The sequence below is a fragment of the Polyodon spathula genome, chromosome 20, assembly GCF_017654505.1.
Source record: "Polyodon spathula isolate WHYD16114869_AA chromosome 20, ASM1765450v1, whole genome shotgun sequence".
In the NCBI taxonomy this organism is placed as follows: Eukaryota; Metazoa; Chordata; class Actinopteri; order Acipenseriformes; family Polyodontidae; genus Polyodon; species Polyodon spathula.
Window position 1 is genome coordinate 6,308,068 of NC_054553.1, and position 20,292 is coordinate 6,328,359.

The 20,292-nt window shown below is 38.7% G+C and overlaps 1 protein-coding gene across 2 annotated transcripts in view; it reads right to left on the reverse strand.

The window, feature by feature from the left end:
* Nucleotides 1-20,292, reverse strand: part of LOC121295201 (connector enhancer of kinase suppressor of ras 2-like) — a 100,590-nt gene that overhangs the window by 69,751 nt on the left and 10,547 nt on the right. For both annotated transcript variants that reach the window (XM_041219617.1, XM_041219616.1), the window contains exon 2: nt 5,152-5,315. In XM_041219617.1, the coding sequence (XP_041075551.1) occupies nt 5,152-5,315 (164 nt within the window). The remainder of the gene's footprint in view (nt 1-5,151; nt 5,316-20,292) is intronic.

A 20,292-nucleotide genomic window follows, 5' to 3' on the forward strand; every position in this document is an offset into this window, starting at 1 on the left:
AGGGAATGGTTTTCAATCTGGAAATTGTATTTAATGATTAGGCCACACTTCTTCCCAGTCTTCAGGTCCTAACCACAATGCCACATGCCTCCTAGTACCTCAGCTCTTACCACTAGGCCACTCCATCTCTAAGTCTTGCTGCCTTAAAACAGACAATGCTGGGTTGGTCTTGGAATTCTACAATACAGGCTGCAGCTACTGTTGCTCATCTGAAACTCATTGCGCTGCCCAGCTCCCCATGTTTCAGCTCGGAGTGTTTAATTAGTATCTGAGAGGCCGTCTTCAGAAGACCACAGAAAAACACACAACTACTTCATCCTTAACAGCCCCTTAATGGAAAAACAACTTCAGACCTCCATTCGCAACCAGATGGTCACAATTCTGTGTCTAGTCTGACAATCAATTACTCAGAGAACGCAAAGCTGCCGTTCATCACTGCCTGGGTTAAACCTCACAAAAGACTCTCCGCTCCATTCCACACTGACCAATCAATAACCCATCTGCAGAGCGCTGTCAATTCTTTTGGATTTTGTTTCCTCGCACACTGTCATATCAGCCCCTTGTTCGCTGCTGTTTTTTTTTTTTTTTTTTTTTAATCACAATTACAAACCAGGGAGGAAGCCATTACTTTGACAATATTTAAACTGTCCTATGAAAACTGATACTCCCTGTCCTCTGACACCAAAAGATTTCTGTGCAGTTTCATACTAAGGTTACAGCTCTGAAGACAGGAAAGCTCAACCAAGATACCCAGATGTCTAGGATACAGACTCATCACGGAAACCAGGTGACACTTGCCTAATATATAAGACCTTGGCTAGTTAGCTAGTGGGAAAGTGACTGCTAAATGGGTTGAAGCAGAGATTTATCAGGGGGTTTTAGAGGGAGTTTATAGGGAATAGTGGGCGTTTGGCTTGTTGTTCGCTTCTGTATCTCAGTCTGCATCTGGAAAATCAATGGTCACTGTTACTGTCATGCATCTTTAAGAACAGCGACAAAGGTCCCAGAAGACTACTGATTGCTCCACGTGTGGTTGGAAGCTGCTGGCTTCAGAGCATTGTGACGTCGGTTTGATAATCAATAAACACGATTACCCAAACACTGAGTACAGGTACTGGCAGTGAGCAAACTGTATCAATTAGTAGGCTGGGGGTGATTTTTGTATCACTTTTTTAGAAGCATCCACTTCATAATAAAGTGTAATTTCCAGGGCAGCTTACATAGCTCCACCCACAGCAGCATTAACGTTTTAGAAAATATATTTTAAGAATGACTATTAATTGTAAACATTATGACAACTCCATAAGAAGGTGCAAGCAAATGGCTTTTGGTGATTCCATTTTCCCATGGTCCAAGACACTACGTGCACAATTGATACCAGTGCCCCCACCAGCCATTCCCTGCTGCTGCCAAGCACTCCACTTGTCTACAGTGTATTCTGTTCATGGGCACTGCCTCCACACTGATCAAACCCAGGAAGGCTGGCTCTAAAGCCAGAGGGTTAATTTGCAAGGAATGCATTTCAATATTAAGCTGGTGAAGAAATGGATTGCTATGCTACAGCAAGACAGTCAGTGAGAGAGAGAGAGAGAGAGAGAGAGAGAGAGAGAGAGAGAGAGAGAGAGAGAGAGAGAGAGAGAGAGAGAGAGAGACTAACCCAGCATCCCCCTCCCTCCCTAACTTAATTTACACTTCAAAAGCACCTTTAATAAATGGGCCCCTAACCACATAAAATGCGATTTACTTTTCTCAGCCTTGTTTGTTATTGATATTGCACTGTGAAACAACAGAGGATTGTGCTGCTCCAATTCCATTAGCAGGCTGATGCAGAGACAGCGAAGGAGAGAGGAAGTGCTTTTGAAGATGTGTGAGGAAGAGAGCTCTTAAGGATAGGACCAGGATTTCCAAGGGACCAGACTCGTGTTAGAAAGGCAGTAGAGGCTGATAACTAGGCTAACAGTGGCAGAGAGGCTGAGTGGAACAAGTGATAGACTAGTAAACTGATACTGGAGGTGTTTAGAAAGGACCAGAGGTTGACTTTACATGCTACTCATGACTTCCCTGGAACAGGCAGCAAAACTACAGACCTAATATTGTACTGTATGCTTCTCATTCTGAGCACACACCCTGGTACTAATTTTCAGAAAAGAGGCAAAATAGAACAAAAAAACATCTTGCAACACTGCCTGGTTTAACCCTATAAAAAAATACTAAAGCCGCGTAAAAAAAAAAACCCAAAATAAAAATAAAAATAACTTTTATTTTCTGTAGTATACACAATGTTTTGGAAAAACCTGGTGTATAATATATATATATATATATATATATATATATATATATATATATATATATATATATATATATATATATTTGTACAAGTGTAAAATATAATTCCTTGGATTCTATGTACACTTGAATAGTTTGTTACTCTGTTATCTTATTTATCAGAAAGCAACGCTTGCAGACTGTTTAATTTCTTATCCTGGAAACACCAATAACACTGCTATTTTCAACACAGGATATTTAAAAAAAAAAAACTAAAATATGTTAAAAACTAAAAGAGCATGCACAAAATTATTCACTTCAGTATCTAGGACATTGCTGAACAAATCCCTATTAATAGATTGCAAGTGTTCATCAAATCAACACCTGCACAGAACAGCGATCTAGCTAAAAGGCTGATCACCAGAAATGTCCTTATTATTAATGTGCACCACTCTCTGTATTTCATCTATTCCACTGGTCATTAATAGAAGCAGTCTGACCTTGTTGGCCCACAGAATCGTTCTGTATGGTGTAATCCAAAATATGAATATGGTACTTTAAGGTTTATTAAACTTCATCCAAACAAATACTGTAACTTAGTTACTTATTATTTTTCAGTTTGAAAATATAATCTATATGGGTAACAAATATACAGCTACATTTTAAATCTGCCTTATCTACAAAATTAGCCTAAGCTAAAATTAACGGGGGTGAGAATTAGCCCGGGCTCAAATTGCCAGGGTGAGCATTACGCTGTGACACCAGCAGAAAGTGGCAGAAGAAAAACTACTTGTCTGTTCCATGTGCAGGCATGGGGAAAAATCAAACCATTTTAACATAATGCTACGTCCTTATTTTGAGTTTCGTTTTCTGTAGCCTACAGTTGTGTCTAATGCATTATTACAGTGTTTTGTGCACAGCAGGCATTTACTGGCCAGTATAACGATGTAAATGGTAAAATTGATTGGCCGAGGATGTTTCCAGTTTTGGAGGATTTTTGTGAGCAGCTCTTCGTATTATCTTGATTCATTTTGGAGTTTGCACTCTTGTTCAATAATATAAAATGTATTATTCTTTACTATTAATGGATTGCATATTAAAGTACAACAGTCACACAAGCTTGTTTTTATATTTGATTTCTGTGTGTGAATTTTATTTAAATGTAAAAAAAAAAATGTTTGGAATTCAAATTGTACAATGAATGTTCTCTTATATAATTGTTTTTGTTATCTTGATATGCATCAACAATTTTGCTTCCACAGGCTTACATAGTATTAAGCATTTTACAATGCATTTGTAATAAATTATTTGCAATATTGTTGTTTTTTTTGCAACCTTCAAGGTGATGCAAGAACAGTGGAAATATTCGTCTCTGGAAAAAAGGCAGGAGCGTTTCACAGCTCTTACATCATACACAGCCAAAATGTTAGTACGAATTAAATATGGCCTTAGAACTGAACATATCTGCAAGTTGCTTATAAGCACAAATTATTGCCATCCGTTAATTATTATTATTAGTAGTAGTATTAATGTCCAATCTTTAATCTATAACTGATTTAAAAGCCATTTGAAATCCCTCCTGCTTGTATTCTTTTAACAAAATATAACAAAACAAAACTGATGTAAATTGGTACACTGTCAACACCCAGATTGCTCAACGTGGCCTACCAGAAACCGATCTCTCCAAATTGCTTGGAATTCACATAATGGGCAGTTAAAAGACTTTTAATAAGTAAACAAACATCACTGTGGCTATTTATTAGCAAACTGTGCATAGAAAAAAGCAGACTGTTATCAACCAGTATCCTCCTATTTGTAAAAGCAAACCATGCTTTTTCAGATGGAAGCCCTATCTGACACTAGACCAGAGTGAGTTCTGCAGCCCAGTTTGCAAGAGCAGATGGAAATGCAGCAGATGAAACCCTGTCAGTCTGAGTGAACTCACAGTATACGCAAGATATAAAATGAATGGAAGACACAGTGAGTTAAACTGAAAGCGAGATACCCAAGTCAACTTCACGTTTACACATGAATCAGTTTACAGACAAAAGTAGACCTGGAAGGAGAGAGAAACCTCTGAGCTCAGTGATCTGATCACAGGATCACACCTCTTCTTGAAGAAAGGAACTATAAATAGTGCCACACATCACGCAAACCCAGAAAGAAAATCCCACATATAAGCAGTGTAATTGTTTACTGTAAAATTCAACCCAGCAAACATGAGATCCTGTATTGAATGTACTGCATGTGCATCACTGACCGTTGACAGAAACTGCAGCAACAAAGGGATGATGGAGAATCGAGGAGAATAAATTGCGCTGGGCCTGTATAATCCTAAGTGTGCCACTGCAGGGTACACTAATTAATTGGAGCTGGGGTTTCCAATCCAGTTACACATTGCCCGTCTGGAGACTGCAGTAAACAGTTTGTTTTTATAGACCTTGTATCTCTCTCCACTTCCAGAATCCATTCCAGAGAGCTGCACGTCACAATTCAATTGCTAGAGTTCTCTTGTACTAGATATGCCGGCCCATGTTCTACATTTATTGCACCACGGATTTCCTCTTTTCAGTAAGTAAATAAGTTAGTAGACCCATGTAAAAACTTGATAGCAACATATATATTTTGAAAGCCTGAAATTACAGATCAAACTGGGGTATGAGTCTATGTTACAATGAACAACTCTTTTTAATGTAACTCTAGACAAAATTACTAAATGTAAATCTAGTCAGTTTTACTGGTATAAAAATGAAGCTGCTGCTTCCTGACTTTATTGTTTGAATCCTCTCAATAGTGTCTTTGCTCTTGCTTTGGCATGCAGACCCAGGTATGTGTGCCCATGTGTGTTCAGCATTGTGTGTGCATGTGTGTGTGCAGGAGACTGACCAGTGCACAGAGCAGATCCACAGCCTCCAGAATGAGCTCCTGGTGTCCGATGCGAGTCACCCCCAGCTCCTCCAGTTCCTGGTGGGTGATGTGAAGGAGCTGCTCCCCATTGATCTTCTCCCGCTCGAAATTCTTAATGTACTGTTGAAGGCAGTCATCAAGTCCTGCAGAGGAGGAGACAAAAAAAAAAAAAAAAAAAAAAAAAGATTAAAATGAAACAACTTGTTTACAATGGCGTCCCATCATCACAGAAGGCATTTTCTATATAGTCATTGATTTGGTACATTGAATAATGCTCTGTATAAATGAAACAGCTTTAGACTGTGATAAAACATACAATATTATTTAATATATTAAAACAGACTTGCATTTCAATAACGCTTTTTAAAAAAAGGGTCCATTGTTTCATTGTTATGAAATATTTCATCAGTAAAAATTAAAAAGACATGCATAGAAATATGTGCACAAAAAATATTCAAATAAATTAAAACTACATTTATAACAAGAAAACACCTAACAAGCTATTGCCACCTTATTCAAGTAATACACTTTATCCTCAGAGTGCAAGCCATAGTTTATCTCCTAATTCATCTGTCCAGGATCCTGAAATTTGATGTCAATCTCTACTAAATTAAATGTTGTACATAGAAAGGGAGTACTAATGTTTACAAGACATGACCTCTGCCATTTTATATTTTGGTGTAATTTTACAGGTATCATTTCAAATAGTATTTCAAAAATAAAAATAGAAACTAAAAGTGTAAAACCACTACTGACCTCCAAACTATTGCATAAACCACAAAACCATCCCCCAAAACACTCAACACATATGGAACAACCCATCTACATAAAAAGTAATTAGCTTCAAAAGTAATTTTAACTATACTGTGATCAAAGAGAGAGAGAGAGAGAGAGAGAGAGAGAGAGTGAGAGAGAGAGAGAGAGAAAGTAACAGAACCCAGTACTGCAATACTTATTTCATAATGCAATATGAAATAACATTTACATTCTAATGTTAACACAGCTCCTCATTTTTTGAAACCTCAGAAAAACATTGCATTATCAGGGCTGTTATAATAGGATTTAATAGGTTATTGCTTTGACTAGGTAATATATATGTGTGTGTGTGTGTGTACGCGTGTGTGTGAGTGTGTCTTTGTGAAAGCAGACTAGACAATGTGAGAAGGAACTGCTAGGCTTGTGGTACACCCATCCCGCTGAGAGCCTGGCTCTCCATTGCTACCCAGGAGTTTATCCAACAGAATGACCCTAAGGCATCACACCTGCATGGTTTCAGCTTTCAACTAATGCAGCATAACAAGATTACTTTACCCAGTAAGTAATCAGCACTGGACCACTGCACCTATCAGCAGAAATAACGTTTTAGCTTATTTTATTCTTGTTTTTATTCTTGAGTTGAAAAATACAGTAAGTGAATATATATATATATATATATATATATATATATATATATATATATATATATATATATATATATATTATAAAGTTTAATAAAAATAATTAAACAATGTAGCTTATTTTAATGTGACATAATTTCTACCTGATACCAGACTATATGATACAAGCTATCTCAGACTGCACAGACTATCTTCACAAAGTCATTTCAGATGGCTGTATCACATCATTATCAGGGTCTGCAATGTATTAGAAGGCTATTGCAACTGCAGTTGAAGGTAAACTGCAAGTACAATGCTGAAGTCTTCTTGGTCTACATGTTGTCCAAGTGTGTGTGTCTTGATAATGGCACATTTGTCAATTATTTTAGATTACTATTAATGACACTCTTATGATTGCATTTTTAAAGTTATGACTACTCCCAGTGAAGCATCTTTTATTGTAGCTAAAGAGAAATAGATTTTCATCTAGGTGCCCTTGACCATTTTTATAAAGGCTCTTGGAACGCTGGTATTAAGAATCAGCACCTTGGACAGTTCCACAGTGTAGATTCTACAAAGAAAACACAATTATTCTTAATTATCTCATGATCTACCAGCAGATCAAAGTCCAGAAAGGGTTAGTTCCCTTTTCTAATGCCAGAATTACTTTTCATTGGTGTTGTATATATGTAAGAGTAAATTAGGACTCTGATTGAATAGCGCCACAGAACACAGAAATAACATGTGCTGTATTTTTTTAATCCAGGGGTGCTACAGTTAAAAAATAGTTCTGTAAGTCAGTTTTCAAATGCAGATTCCAACCAAGGAGTTATTTAGTCCTCAGTTTCAAACCAAACCCAATGCCTGAATACTATAGACCATAGTGTCTCAGCGGTGGCTATGAGTAAATTGTGATGTATATATATATGAATGCAAACCTAGTTCTGTTTCCACACAGCTGAGGGACTCACAGTAATGGTCGATGTCTGCTGAAATGAATCAGCCGACTGGAACCCCCTTACTGCAGGCAGATAGAAGTGGAGACGTGATTAAAATCCCAACTACCCACCTGTGGGACAGCTCGGAACACTGGTTTCATGCACTGGCGCGTCAATCTCCCAGCCTCCTCTCTAATTGGGACCATCGTGCATGGGGGGCGATATTATTCTAGCTGGGGTTTGCTGGGGGTGGGGGCTGCTGGGGTTTCCCTTGAAAATATTTCAGACAGTGAGACAGAACTATGAGTCATACAAGCTATTTATATATTTTCACATCAGTGTTGTTCAGCTTTCTAACATAACGGAGTTCTTAATGCTGTTTTCATATCGGCTGCATTATTAACATTAGTAAGTCAATGTAAAAGTGTTGAAATACAAAAAGGTTTGTATTTTTCTCCACACAATATTACCTTTCCCAGGATTGAGCTCTGCATTTAAATTTGTAAACAAATGTTCATATGTGCTCTTTACAGTGGGGTGTGAAGGTCTGAAAAACATAACTGGTGTATTCTTGAAAATGATGAACCATCCGTTTATAAAACCTCATTTATTTACAGCAGTAAATAAACAGTAGAGAATACTGTCCGACTGATTTATGCAGTCAAGCAACATTTATCAATTTCATGCACCATGCAACTGAACTGTCCATTTAACCAAACCTTCCTGCAAGCAACCAAGCTTTACAGAGTACGTTTTAAATAGGTCAGCCATTTAAATGAGGTGGAATCCCTTACTGAAAATATTCTAAAATACCAAAGGGATGTCATTCTAATTACACTGAAGAAACCATTCCATATTACCTCATAGCACCCGAACTGAAATAATTAATTTCAAGTAAGGAGTAATGAAATTATTCTCTCGTTTTTTTGTACTTTTATCTAATGAGAGCACAACTGTTATGCAGCATGCAGAAATCCTGATATATCGTAGAGTCAAATGGAACTGCAAGGCAGTTAGCGCTGTGACACTTTTTCAAAACTATATTTTTGTTTTACCTATGAAGAGATTTAGTTTTCTTCAAAATGTTTTTCTAACCTGATCTCTATCTGGATTATCTGGTTACACTGATAATCTACCAGTGGATAAGCTTCATTAACAATACTGCTTCCAAGAATAATTAGAAATAGAAAAATATAAAAATCATTCCTCATTTAAAATTCAATACAACTATACATAGGATCTAAGCAGGTCCCTTTTCTTCAGCAACCACAAAAAAAGAATAGATGAGGCAGCCCCACTGTATGTTTCAAACCCTGTCTTATGGAGCAAGTAGATGAAGCTGTTTTATTTTACACAGTAGTCTCTTAAATGGAATACAAAACTTAACTGGGAGACAACTCCACAGGAAAAACACAATCTGAGAAACACTCAAACAAAAGAAAAAAACAAACAAGACACATTTCAAACAAGACATATTTCAGGACCTTAAAATGACAAGCCAGCCTTATCAAAAGAAAACAAAAACTTGAACATGCCTCACTACATTCTAACTACTGTTGGGAGCTCGGTTACAGTGCATTGTGCTTAAACTTCAGGCCAGTAACCTTTTACTTGGATTCACAGCATTTCACTGTAGTTTGAAGATAAAAAAAAAAAAGATGAAGATAAGGTATCTCCTGTCCTGAATGTGCGCAGCTTAAACCAGCCAACATATCCTATATTCAATCTGTCATGGAGCCTTCAGTGATAGAGATAGCTTCCAGATAGGAAGGTAGAATTACAGGGAGCTAGTGGCAGGATTGATAAACAGAAAATTTAAACCAGCACAGGCTGTGATTTAGGTCTCAAACCACGAAGTATACTGGAGTTTCAAAGCAGTAATAGGACTATCTAGTCTCTGAAAATCCATTACCGGATTTAGCAATAGCGGCGCTATTGAAATGCAGTAGGGCAGGACTGGCACATACCCAAGTGGGAACCACCCAGACGAAATCACATACACTGACAGAAGAAGGCAGGTACCCTAGTCCTCTTCTTAGCAGGAATTACATACTATTGCAGACAGAAGACATTTTCCTTCCCAGCTGTGATGTGTGCCAGCGCTAGGAGGCCTCATATACTTATTAACTCTCAATGCCGTTCCTTGTGTTCGCTTACCAAGGTGCAAAGGGCTTCAAGCAGAGGTGTAGAGCAGCAAAACAAATCTCTCTGCGATTCTGAAAAGGCTTGTTAGCAAAGTCAAGTTAATAGCAGACCTCAGACTCTGTGTCTTTGGTCCTGTCACCGAGCAACACTTCATCAACCCAATTCACGTCGCGATGCCCTTCAGTGAAATGAAGATCATTTCTGAGGGTTCTACATGGAGGCTGCTATTGTGTTGTCATTCACAGGATTTAAGCCGATGCGGGAAGTGTAACTGAGACAGCTGGGAGGTGTTTCAGCTCAGTCATTGATACTGTGAACCCTGCCCTTAGAGGTGGGGGTCCCCTTTGTGAGAACAGTGAGCTCAAAACGCAGTTAAAATGCAGTTGCATTAAGAAATCACTTTAGTTTCTTCATGTTGGCTGTATCATTTACTTTCTGCAGTTGTTCCCTTTCTAAATGGCAAAGCAAGCTATCGGTATGTCATTTTCTGAGCTCACCTAAAAAAAGGCTTTCTTATCAGGACTGTAGTGTAGTCAGTAGTTTAGTGTACATGTTTTGTGGTTAGTGCTGCAGACTGGGGCAAGATATTTATCTAGATCTAGAAAGCTATTAAACTCATGAACAAGCTCTTGCATTTACCATTTTTATTGTATTTTGGGATGTCAATCGCTGCTGGGGGGGAAATTATATCATAAAAAGATGGCAGCCTTAAGATCTTAAAACAAATATGTTATTAAATGCTGTACAGCCCTCTCCCCCTCCCCCTGAGCTTTTAGCGTGTTATTAAATAAATAGATCGCATACACCCTATGTGCATATTAAAATGGTAATGTAGCACACACAGATAGACAGGTTCTTGCATTTATCTCCTGATTGTCAATAACAATTGGATAAGAGGTTCTCCAGATCAGTGCTTCTCAAACATTTCTAACTGGAACCCTCTAGAGCCTACTGCAACCCCCCTAACGTAGCTCACAGGAAAGCATTATTCTTAATACATTGTGTGTGACTCCTCAGGGAGTCGCGACCTCCAGTGAGAGACCCTGGCTCTAGATATAAGAGCAATGTGAGAAATCCTGTATGTATCTCACAACCGACATTCATTTCCTTATAGTCCCAGATTCTATAAGGTTGCTAAAGAATGACCTAAGCAAGTTTCATCTCAATTGGTATGTGAAACTTTAAAGTGTGACCTATTATAGCCTCATTGCTAAGGATATTCTTCCCCACAGGTGGTAATAAACCCCAGGGTAGGGCTAGTAGCCTGATACGGTAGCACACCAGCCCTGATACCATTGTACAGCAATTGAATACTTGACCATTGTGATCCTGTTGTCACAGTGGTGCCATTCTACCAATGGCTCATGCCATTGTAATTGCCTTGTTCTTCCATTGCCTCTTAATGCAGAGCCATGGAATTGTAGATTTTTGACTGCATAAAAGGCAATTAGGCAATCTCTACTCAAAACAAATCTAAGAAGTCTCATTTGGGCTTCCTGTGCTGGTTCTGTCTGAAAGCCTCTTCCACACAGTTTGCGTATTGCTGTCACTATGTAAACACTACCCCTGGTACAATGAGTATGAAAGCTGGGGCTAAAGTACTCCCCATACAGTATAAAGGGCTCCATTTGATTCTAATAGTGTAATCTGGCTATTGTTGTCATCGAGAAGCAATACACAACATAGGCAGCGTGCCTATGTTGTCAGCAAAGCCCCCCCCCCTCTGCCACACCCCCCTCGTGACTCTCCCTCTTGTTCCATGGCCAGATGCAGTATTGATTCAAATCAATAAACATGGTTAGCAGAGTAACAGAGTGTGGGGCAGTTGCCACTGGATGAATAACAGTAGGCCTGAGCCCCAGCCTGCAGCAGCTCTAATAATAAGTCATCCAGATGACCTGCCACCCTTGCCAGCATGCCACAGGAGCCCAGCATACCCCATCACACTCGCTCCAGCCCACTGTAGTGTTCTGGGGTTGTTTGTTTGTTTTTTTGTTTGTTTTAAACAGAACTATCCTCCCTACCTTCTTTGATTACTGTATATTTGGAGACACGTTTAACACCTCTGAGTAGAACTAATTAGCATACAAAGGAAATGTTGGTACAGGATATCAATTTCTGGAACTGTGCTGCAGCAAAATAGTAATGGAATGTATTGTTATTATTATTATTATTATTATTATTATTATTATTATTATTATTATTATTATTATTATTATAAGTTGAAGTAGTAGTATTGATGACATGTATTTGACCATTTGACCTTTAACCACGAGAATCAACTTCTTCACTGCAGGATTAATTTACAGTTAGCTGCACTATACTTTAAAATGTAAGTTGTAGCATACATATTCCAGGCAAATGTCTCAGTGCCTGACGGATTTACCATAACTTGTATTGTCAACTTGTATTATTCAACGTGCAAAATGCAGTGTCACTGTTCTTGTCTTTCAGCCATTTCAAGCAGTCAATGGAGAGACTCAATTAAAGAGGTCATGCTGATGGTGCCAAAGTTATCCTCCCAAACTATTTCACACCTCTGCTCAAGAGCAGGCTTCCAAAAGAGAAAGTTCATGGGAAAGAATCCATCTGGACTTAGAGGGTTGTGTGAATGACAAATACTAGCAGTAAAGCAGGCAATGCTATTACTCTAGCTTAACTGTGAGCAAGCCAGACCGCAATCCTTTTCCAATCAGCTCAATAATTACTGCCCTACTAGGCTTGGGATGGGTTAAATTATCGATCATTTTTTAGCATGGATTATTTATTGCCTTGAAGAAATGAAATGTTGTGGAACTGGGACATGAAATGGCTTTATGTGTGATGCTGTGATAATAATTGAAGCTTCCTAATACAAGGTTATTTATCATTGCTTTGATTTTTATTTTCTGGCCGATGTTTTTTTTTTGTGAAACAAAAGAACTCAAAAATAGTTAATGTCTTCATTGACAACTTGATTATTTTGTAGTTACCCACTGTTTTTCCCACCCAATATTAATCCTGATAAGGATAGATTTAATTAAGTAATTCATTTGTGTTTTACAAGTTAAACATTGCTCTGTATTCAAAGCTTGGCAAAGCCGTTATTGTGACACCACACGCATGGTATATAATATGTTCTTTTGTATAACAGGGTTGATTATCTTAACATTTTCTAGCCTGTTATCAATATTGGAAAATGTCATTATCTGACATTCCCTACCCCTGCTGGTAACTGTGTCTGTTAAAAGCTGTCAGTCACCAGTGACATTTGAAGGCAGGAGGTATGGCTTGATATGAACAGCAGGCAGATCTGATGAAAACCTCCAGTACATCTGTAACTGTGCTTGTTTGAGTAGGGAGCGACAGCATTTGGAATCTCCTTTGGGCTGCTCCTGCCCATCAGTTCTAAGGCATATCTTTTGTATTCCCATTATCCACCCTACCACAAAAACACAGATGAACTATTCCTTTTCTTAGTGAATTTACTGACAGTGTTTGATATTCTGAAACCACACTAAATGCTGCTCGGTTCTTGTGCTGTGTTTTTTGTAAAGCACATAAAACAGACACAACACTCCCCCTTACAAACCGCTCTGCTAAAATAACATAATTAAATGCATTTCAAAGAGGGATTAATGCAAGCACACCTGAGGCTGTTCATCAGGATATAGTGGTTTGCTGTGTGTGTATTAAAAGAGATATTTTCAAGATGTAAAAAATTCCATTAGATTCGGGGCCATTCAAGACTTCTTTAAAAAATGCCCATGCGTTGTTATCAAGTATAAAAAAGTCTTCAAAGCCAGCTTGTAGGTAGTGACTTTAAGGTACCTGTATGACACTTCATTTAGCCCTGACCTACTTTCGCACACTTCACTGGCTTACCTAGTTCGAGAAAGCTTTCTGTTATTTCTTTTAATTGAACCAGCCTCTTAGAAGCAGGTCAAGACAAGATTCATATTCCAGGAGAATATGTGATTTGCTGTATTTGTTTTCTTAGAAGTCAAACGAATACAAACACATTCACAAACACTGTGTTTGTTTGGTCTGCTAGATCAGTACCAACCCATCTTGGGTTGTAAGACAGCTGTACTTTTGGTCAGTGTCTAGTATAGTGATTCTTAGACGATACAAGTACACGTGAGAAGGTGCAGGAATAAAAAAATAAATTACATTATTCAAACACAACATCAATTAACAGCATTAACACACACAATCTGGTTTACTGTTTTAAAGGCTTAGGCTGGTAGATGACTTAATGTTTTCAGGTGATGCTACATTACAGCTTGAAGAAGTCGGAGAGGCAAAAATAAATTGACCAAAATTAGGCACATTAGCAAGGACTGTTATACATTCCTGACAGGTAGATGCAAATGTACAACTGTAAAAACCGTTCAAGGAAGATAACACAGGCATTACTATGTCTACAGCTCTGGAAAAAATTAAGAGACCACTGCAAAATTATCCGTTTCTCTGGTTTTACTATTTATATGTATGTGTTTAGGTAAAATGAACATTTTTGTTTTATTCTATAAACTACTGACAACATTTCTCCCAAATTCCAAATAAAAATGTTGTCATTTAGAGCATTTATTTGCAGAAAATGACAACTGATCAAAATAACAAAAAAAGATGCAGTGTTGTCAGACCTCGAATAATGCAAAGAAAATAAGTTCAGATTCATTTTTAAACAACACAATACTAATGTTTTACCTTAGGAAGAGTTCAGAAATCAATATTTGGTGGAATAACCCTGGTTTTCAAGTACAGCTTTCATGCGTCCTGGCATGCTCTCCACCAGTCTTTCACATTGATGTTGGGTGACTTTATGCCACTTCTGGCACAATATTTCAAGCAGCTTGGCTTTGTTTGATGGCTTGTAACCATCCATCTTCCTCTTGATCACATTCCAGAGGTTTTCAGTGGGGTTCAGGTCTGGAGATTGGGCTGGCCATGACAGGGTCTTGATCTGGTGGTCCTCCATCCACACCTTGATTGACCTGGCTGTGTGGCATGGAGCATTGTCCTGCTGGAAAAACCAATCCTCAGAGTTGGGGAACATTGTCAGAGCAGAAGGAAGTAAGTTTTCTTCCAGGACAACCTTGTACTTGGCTTGATTCATGTGCCCTTCACAAAGACAAATCTGCCCGATTCCAGCCTTGCTGAAGCACCCCCAGATGAGTCCAATTTTCAGCTTTGCCTAAGACCTGGTCGTTTAATGGTTAGACGGAGACCTGGAGAGGCCTACAAGCCACAGTGTCTCACACCCACTGTGAAATGTGGTGGAGGATCGGCGATGATCTGGGGGTGCTTCAGCAAGGCTGGAATCGGGCAGCTTTGGCATGAATCAAGCCAAGTACAAGGTTGTCAATGTGATCAAGAGGAAGATGGATGGTCACAGGCCATCAAACAAAGCCGAGCTGCTTGAATTTTTGCACCAGGAGTGGCATAAAGTCACCCAACATCAATGTGAAAGACTGGTGGAGAGCATGCCAGGATGCATGAAAGCTGTACTTGAAAATCAAGGTTATTCCACCAAATATTGATTTCTGAACTCTTCCTAAGTTAAAACATTAGTATTATGTTGTTTAAAAATGAATCTGAACTTATTTTCTTTGCATTATTCGAGGTCTGACAACACTGCATCTTTTTTGTTATTTTGACCAGTTGTCATTTTCTGCAAATAAATGCTCTAAATGACAATATGTTTATTTGGAATTTGGGAGAAATGTTGTCAGTAGTTTATAGAATAAAACAAAAATGTTCATTTTACCCAAATACATACCTATAAATAGTAAAACCAGAGAAACTGATAATTTTGCAGTGGTCTCTTAATTTTTTCCAGCGCTGTATATACATGCTGGCTAAGATTGACCCATATGTGACATCTATTTTTTTTCACACAAAAGTAAAGTCTCGTCCATAGCGGTCTCATTTGAATATTTGTTTGTGTCAACATTTCGGCCTTGCTTTGCCTTGCAGGCTTAATTGTGCCTCTGAATCTGACGTGTGTTGGCTGTGTTTATATACTCAGAGCTAAAGCTCGCACACAGATGACACAGGGCCCAGATGTTTGTTGTGCCACTGAGACATGTCAACACTAATCTCCTTCTCCCTAACGAATGTAGAATCTCCTATCGTCAAACCCACAAGTAACAAATGTGAACTGACACGACCAAACCTGAGCTCGGTGGTAAAAGTGGGCGTTTATTGACAGATCACGACATTAACATGTCAGTTGGCCCAAAAATGGGGATCAATACGTAAATGTGACCACAGCACTACTGCTGTCATGAAACCAGTTTATGTGATACGGTATGCATCATGTGAGCATTTTTGTTTTTTCATTCTAAGAGCTTAGGTTCAGGCAGGAGCTGTTGAAATGCTGTACATTTTTACAACATTTTTGCTCTTTTTAGAAAATAAGTTCTTTGCACAGAACAATAGCTATACTGCTACCAATTTACCAATTGTTTCCTATTTGTATCAGCCCTTCACTGGTTTTAGGAGACAATCAATCTGCTGCATGATCATCACTGGACACGTGCATGCTGGAATATTTCAATTGCAACTGTTGTACAGGTCTTGTTTTAAATGTGATACAAACATAACGCTGTACCAACAATGCATACGATGTTTGCCTTCAGAAAATCCAGTCTGGAATTTTGAAGCATGAATTAAATCTGGTGCAAGTGCTGCATTGCACGCAGGAATCGACATGTTGCAGGTGAGATATTTTCAGTACATCTGTGCACTAAATTAAAACAGTTATGCGAGGTTAATGAATAACAGTGATAGAAATGCTAAATGCATTTTTATAGCAACAGGCACTTTTTACTATCTCTTTTATTTAATGGTAGATCAAAAGATCAACGGAAGTTAATTATTTCCTTATAGTGTAATTTCTGTATTGGTAGGAATTTCCTTTATTTATTTATGCCACATGGCTGTATATGGATCAGCCACGAATTAACTGCTTATTTTATTTTTTCACATGAAAACAAGATACATGCTGTGATAAAGGTCCTCTCCCAACAAACAAGCTATAGAGGTTGTGATGAATGCTATATTAAAATGCTCTAAATTTCTATTAAATGCTTTCCTAATAAAACATCTGAGCAACATTTTGTTACAAAAAGGTATTTTATTAGTGATTACTACAATAACGGCAGCTGTATTTAAATAATGATGTATTCTTTATGGTGGCCACTTTAGGCAGTTAATGCAAAAATATTAATAGGTGCCATCTTCAGTAAGCCAAGACAGTAGTTCTAAAACCTTGCTACTCATCCTTTTGGCCAGCATTTGGCAAGTTGCACTTCTATGCCTTGAGCGGTTTTCCCCAAACCTTTTAGAATGTGCTTAGTTTGCCCTTGTTAGCGGCAAACCTCACCCTCATGCTTTGAGACAACCTTTGCAGTAACCCTTTTTGCCAGCCCTGCCAGATCTGTAAATATACTTGATGAAACTTAAATCTCACTGCGGATCTGTCCTCACCACAAAACTGCCAAGACTGTCAAGACATTCAGCATGATACCAGTCTTGGCAGCCGCCACTGCAGAAATACCACAAATGTTCCACTTGAATAGATAACATTTCGGTGGTACTCATGAGTCATTTTGCTTGTTACCATCTTTATCCTAATTTTTGAAGATGGGGTGGTATCCGAATATTAAGCGAGCAGGGTGTTCATTTGGGGATAAATGGAAATAAATCCCCCAACCCAAGTACAAGATCTGCGAGACAGCTCGCACTTTCAAATGGTTTGCATACATTTGAAGAGTGGATGATTACCTATTCAGGGATAACAAGATATTTAGTGATCTGAGTGGGGAAAAATGGACAGCAAATACCCCATTCGGTTACTCCTCCAACTCAAGATCCAGCAAAATGCCTCTGAATACCTTAAGAGCATGTTTCATAAATCCAATAGAGAATACCTCTGCCCATGCTGTTGCCTTGGCAATTGTTATTGCCAGTAAGAGTAGCTACAGCCAGGAGCTTGGCTGGTTTCAGCAAGCTGTAGAATACAATGTCTGACTGTGACAGGCCAGTGCTGATGACCAGACAGCTTGGCAACGGTTGCTAAGCAAACCAATAGCAAAGTCCTCTTTAATAAATGAATTATCAGTGATACTTCTGAAATTGCCGTGCTCAAGCTGTTCCCCAGCCTGGTTTCAAGACACTTGTTGTTTCTTAGCTTTACCTTCTCCTGGACTGGATCTCAAGAGTCAAAGGCGACTTGCATTTTGCCCACTGATTCTTTACAAAGAAAGGCACAGTCTGTAGTGTCACACACACACACACACACATTGAAGAGATAGATTGTTCAGGAGCAATGAGTGTTTATATATTGAATCAGCTAAGAGCAGTACAGTTGGGAGAGGGGGGAGAGCATGAAACCCACAAAAAGAAATGTTGCAATGAAGGCAGATGCAGAGAGTGAGAGAGTTGATGAAGGAGTAGGAGCTAGAGAAACAGAGGGAGAGAGAAAGAGTGGGAGTGAAAAGAGAGGCAGAAAAGGAGTGAAGTAGGGAAGTAGGATGAGTGAGAAAAAAGGGAAAGACAGAGGGACAGAGAAGGAGGATGAGGGAGTACAAGGAGAAAGAAGATATGGGATGGCAGAACCAAATGAAAGAGTGAGCTGAGGGGGAGGAAAAGAGAGTAAGATGGAGAAAGATTGTGATAGAGATGAAGAGTGAGGGGAGTGAGGATTGATGTGGGGGAAATGTAATTAAGAGAGGGGGGCACAAAAATAAGATGATAAGAGGATTAAAGAGACTGATACAAATCGGCAATAAAAAAAAAAACTTTGTTTTTTTAGAGGCTGAGTGTGTAGCCAGGTCCTGCCTCTGACCCCATCTCATTTTTTATTTGTTATTTTTCACCAGCACAATTCCTTTAGATATTTGGCGCATTCTGTGTTACACTTTTTCCTATTTGGATATTTCTTTGCTTGTGTCTATGAAAGATCACGACTCTTCCTGCTTAGGAATGACTGGTTTGATTTATTTGAAAATTTGTAAACGAAACATGCATAATTGTTATAAAAAAAAAAAAAAAACACCAAAAACACCCAGAAGCTATTCATCTATGAGCATAATCACTTACAAAGCTCCTAATTTAAAAGTTTTACATTTCATTTTTTATTTACAGAGGGAGAGAGGGGATTGCCTTGCCTGCAGCCCCTCTATGACTCATGTGTGCTGTCACATGGTGGTGGCAGGGAGCAGGCAGCACTGCGTCTTGTTAAATTAATTGCCAGCTTTAATGGGTCTGATGCAAATTGAAAGCTAGCAGACAGCAAGCCCTGGGAAGTGGCCAGACTTTTTTTTTTTGTTTGTGTGGTTTTTTTTTTTTTTTTGTAAAAGGAATACGCTGCCTCTGACGATCGCTGTGCTTGAAGATTTGGAAAAGCCCTGCCTTTGAGCTTCAACATGTGGTGTGGTTGTGTGTCTGTGTGTGTGTGCGTGTGTGCGTGTGTGCCATGATGAATTATGTCAGGGCTCACCGAGTGACAATTAGGAGTTCCCACATTTGTTTTTCTGTTGTCTTATTAACCAGGAAAGCAATTTGTACATCCTGTGCACTGCATTAGTCTAGTTTACCATTTAGTGCAGCATATTACATCAGAGAGCTTTTTAACTCTACAGGTTGTGTACAGCTGTACAGCCTATGTGCATCACTGTAAATTAAACAGGAATACACTTCAGCAGTAGGAGGTTATGGATGTCATTTGCAAACAAATGAAATAGTTTTTTCTTGCCATACTAATACAACTTTACAAAAAACATCCATAGAACTGACAAGTTCAACATGGGGCACAACACTTTTAGCAGGGAAATAGGGTCTTATAACCTAGTAATAAGGAAAATCAGTATCCAGACTTCACTGTGGTATACCATGGTAAAAGCATATCAAAGTGTAGTAAAGCACAGTAACACAACATCATGGTAAAGCATAGGCAAGCATGGTAAATCACATAAGTATGCTAAAGGATGGTAAATACATGGTTTAAGCATGGGAAAAGAAGACTTAACTACAATATTGAAAATCAAGCTTAATTAAATGATACACTTCTATAAAGATCTTGTGTGTTGCCTCGTGTCTATGTTGTGTGAAGCACACACACATTACAGAGTCTGCCTCATTCCCTGAAGCACAGCCCCTCTCCCCCTCCCCCAAGCTTCGCTTCTCATTGACAGTCAGAGCCAGCAATGGGCTCTGCGGCTAATGGAGTGTAAACTATTTTGGAATTTACAGGCAATCACTCTCATTAATAACCATGCTCAAATATGTGACCTGTTTTAGTAGCGGCTCTTAAAGGGGCAACCTACACACCATGACGGAAATATTTTAGGTTCGGCCTGAAATCCTAATATTCTCTACCTACCAGTTTAATATCCTATTATGTGTGTTCTGTATGATTCTCTATTGAAAAGAATCCATCGTGAGGCGGAGAACCAGAATCTTCGCTGCGCCGTGCAATGTTAATATGCTTCCCCATCTCACTGCCCCACCCCAATGTTATCAGAAGCAAATGTTGCTGCAATAACGGCACATTCTTGATCAAACCCAATCCGCCTGTGCCTTATTTTTTTGCCACACTGCCCTGGTAGTATGCAAGTCAGTGTGGTGAATGATGAGTAACGCTATGCTCCAGACTAGTTCTGTTGGAAAGC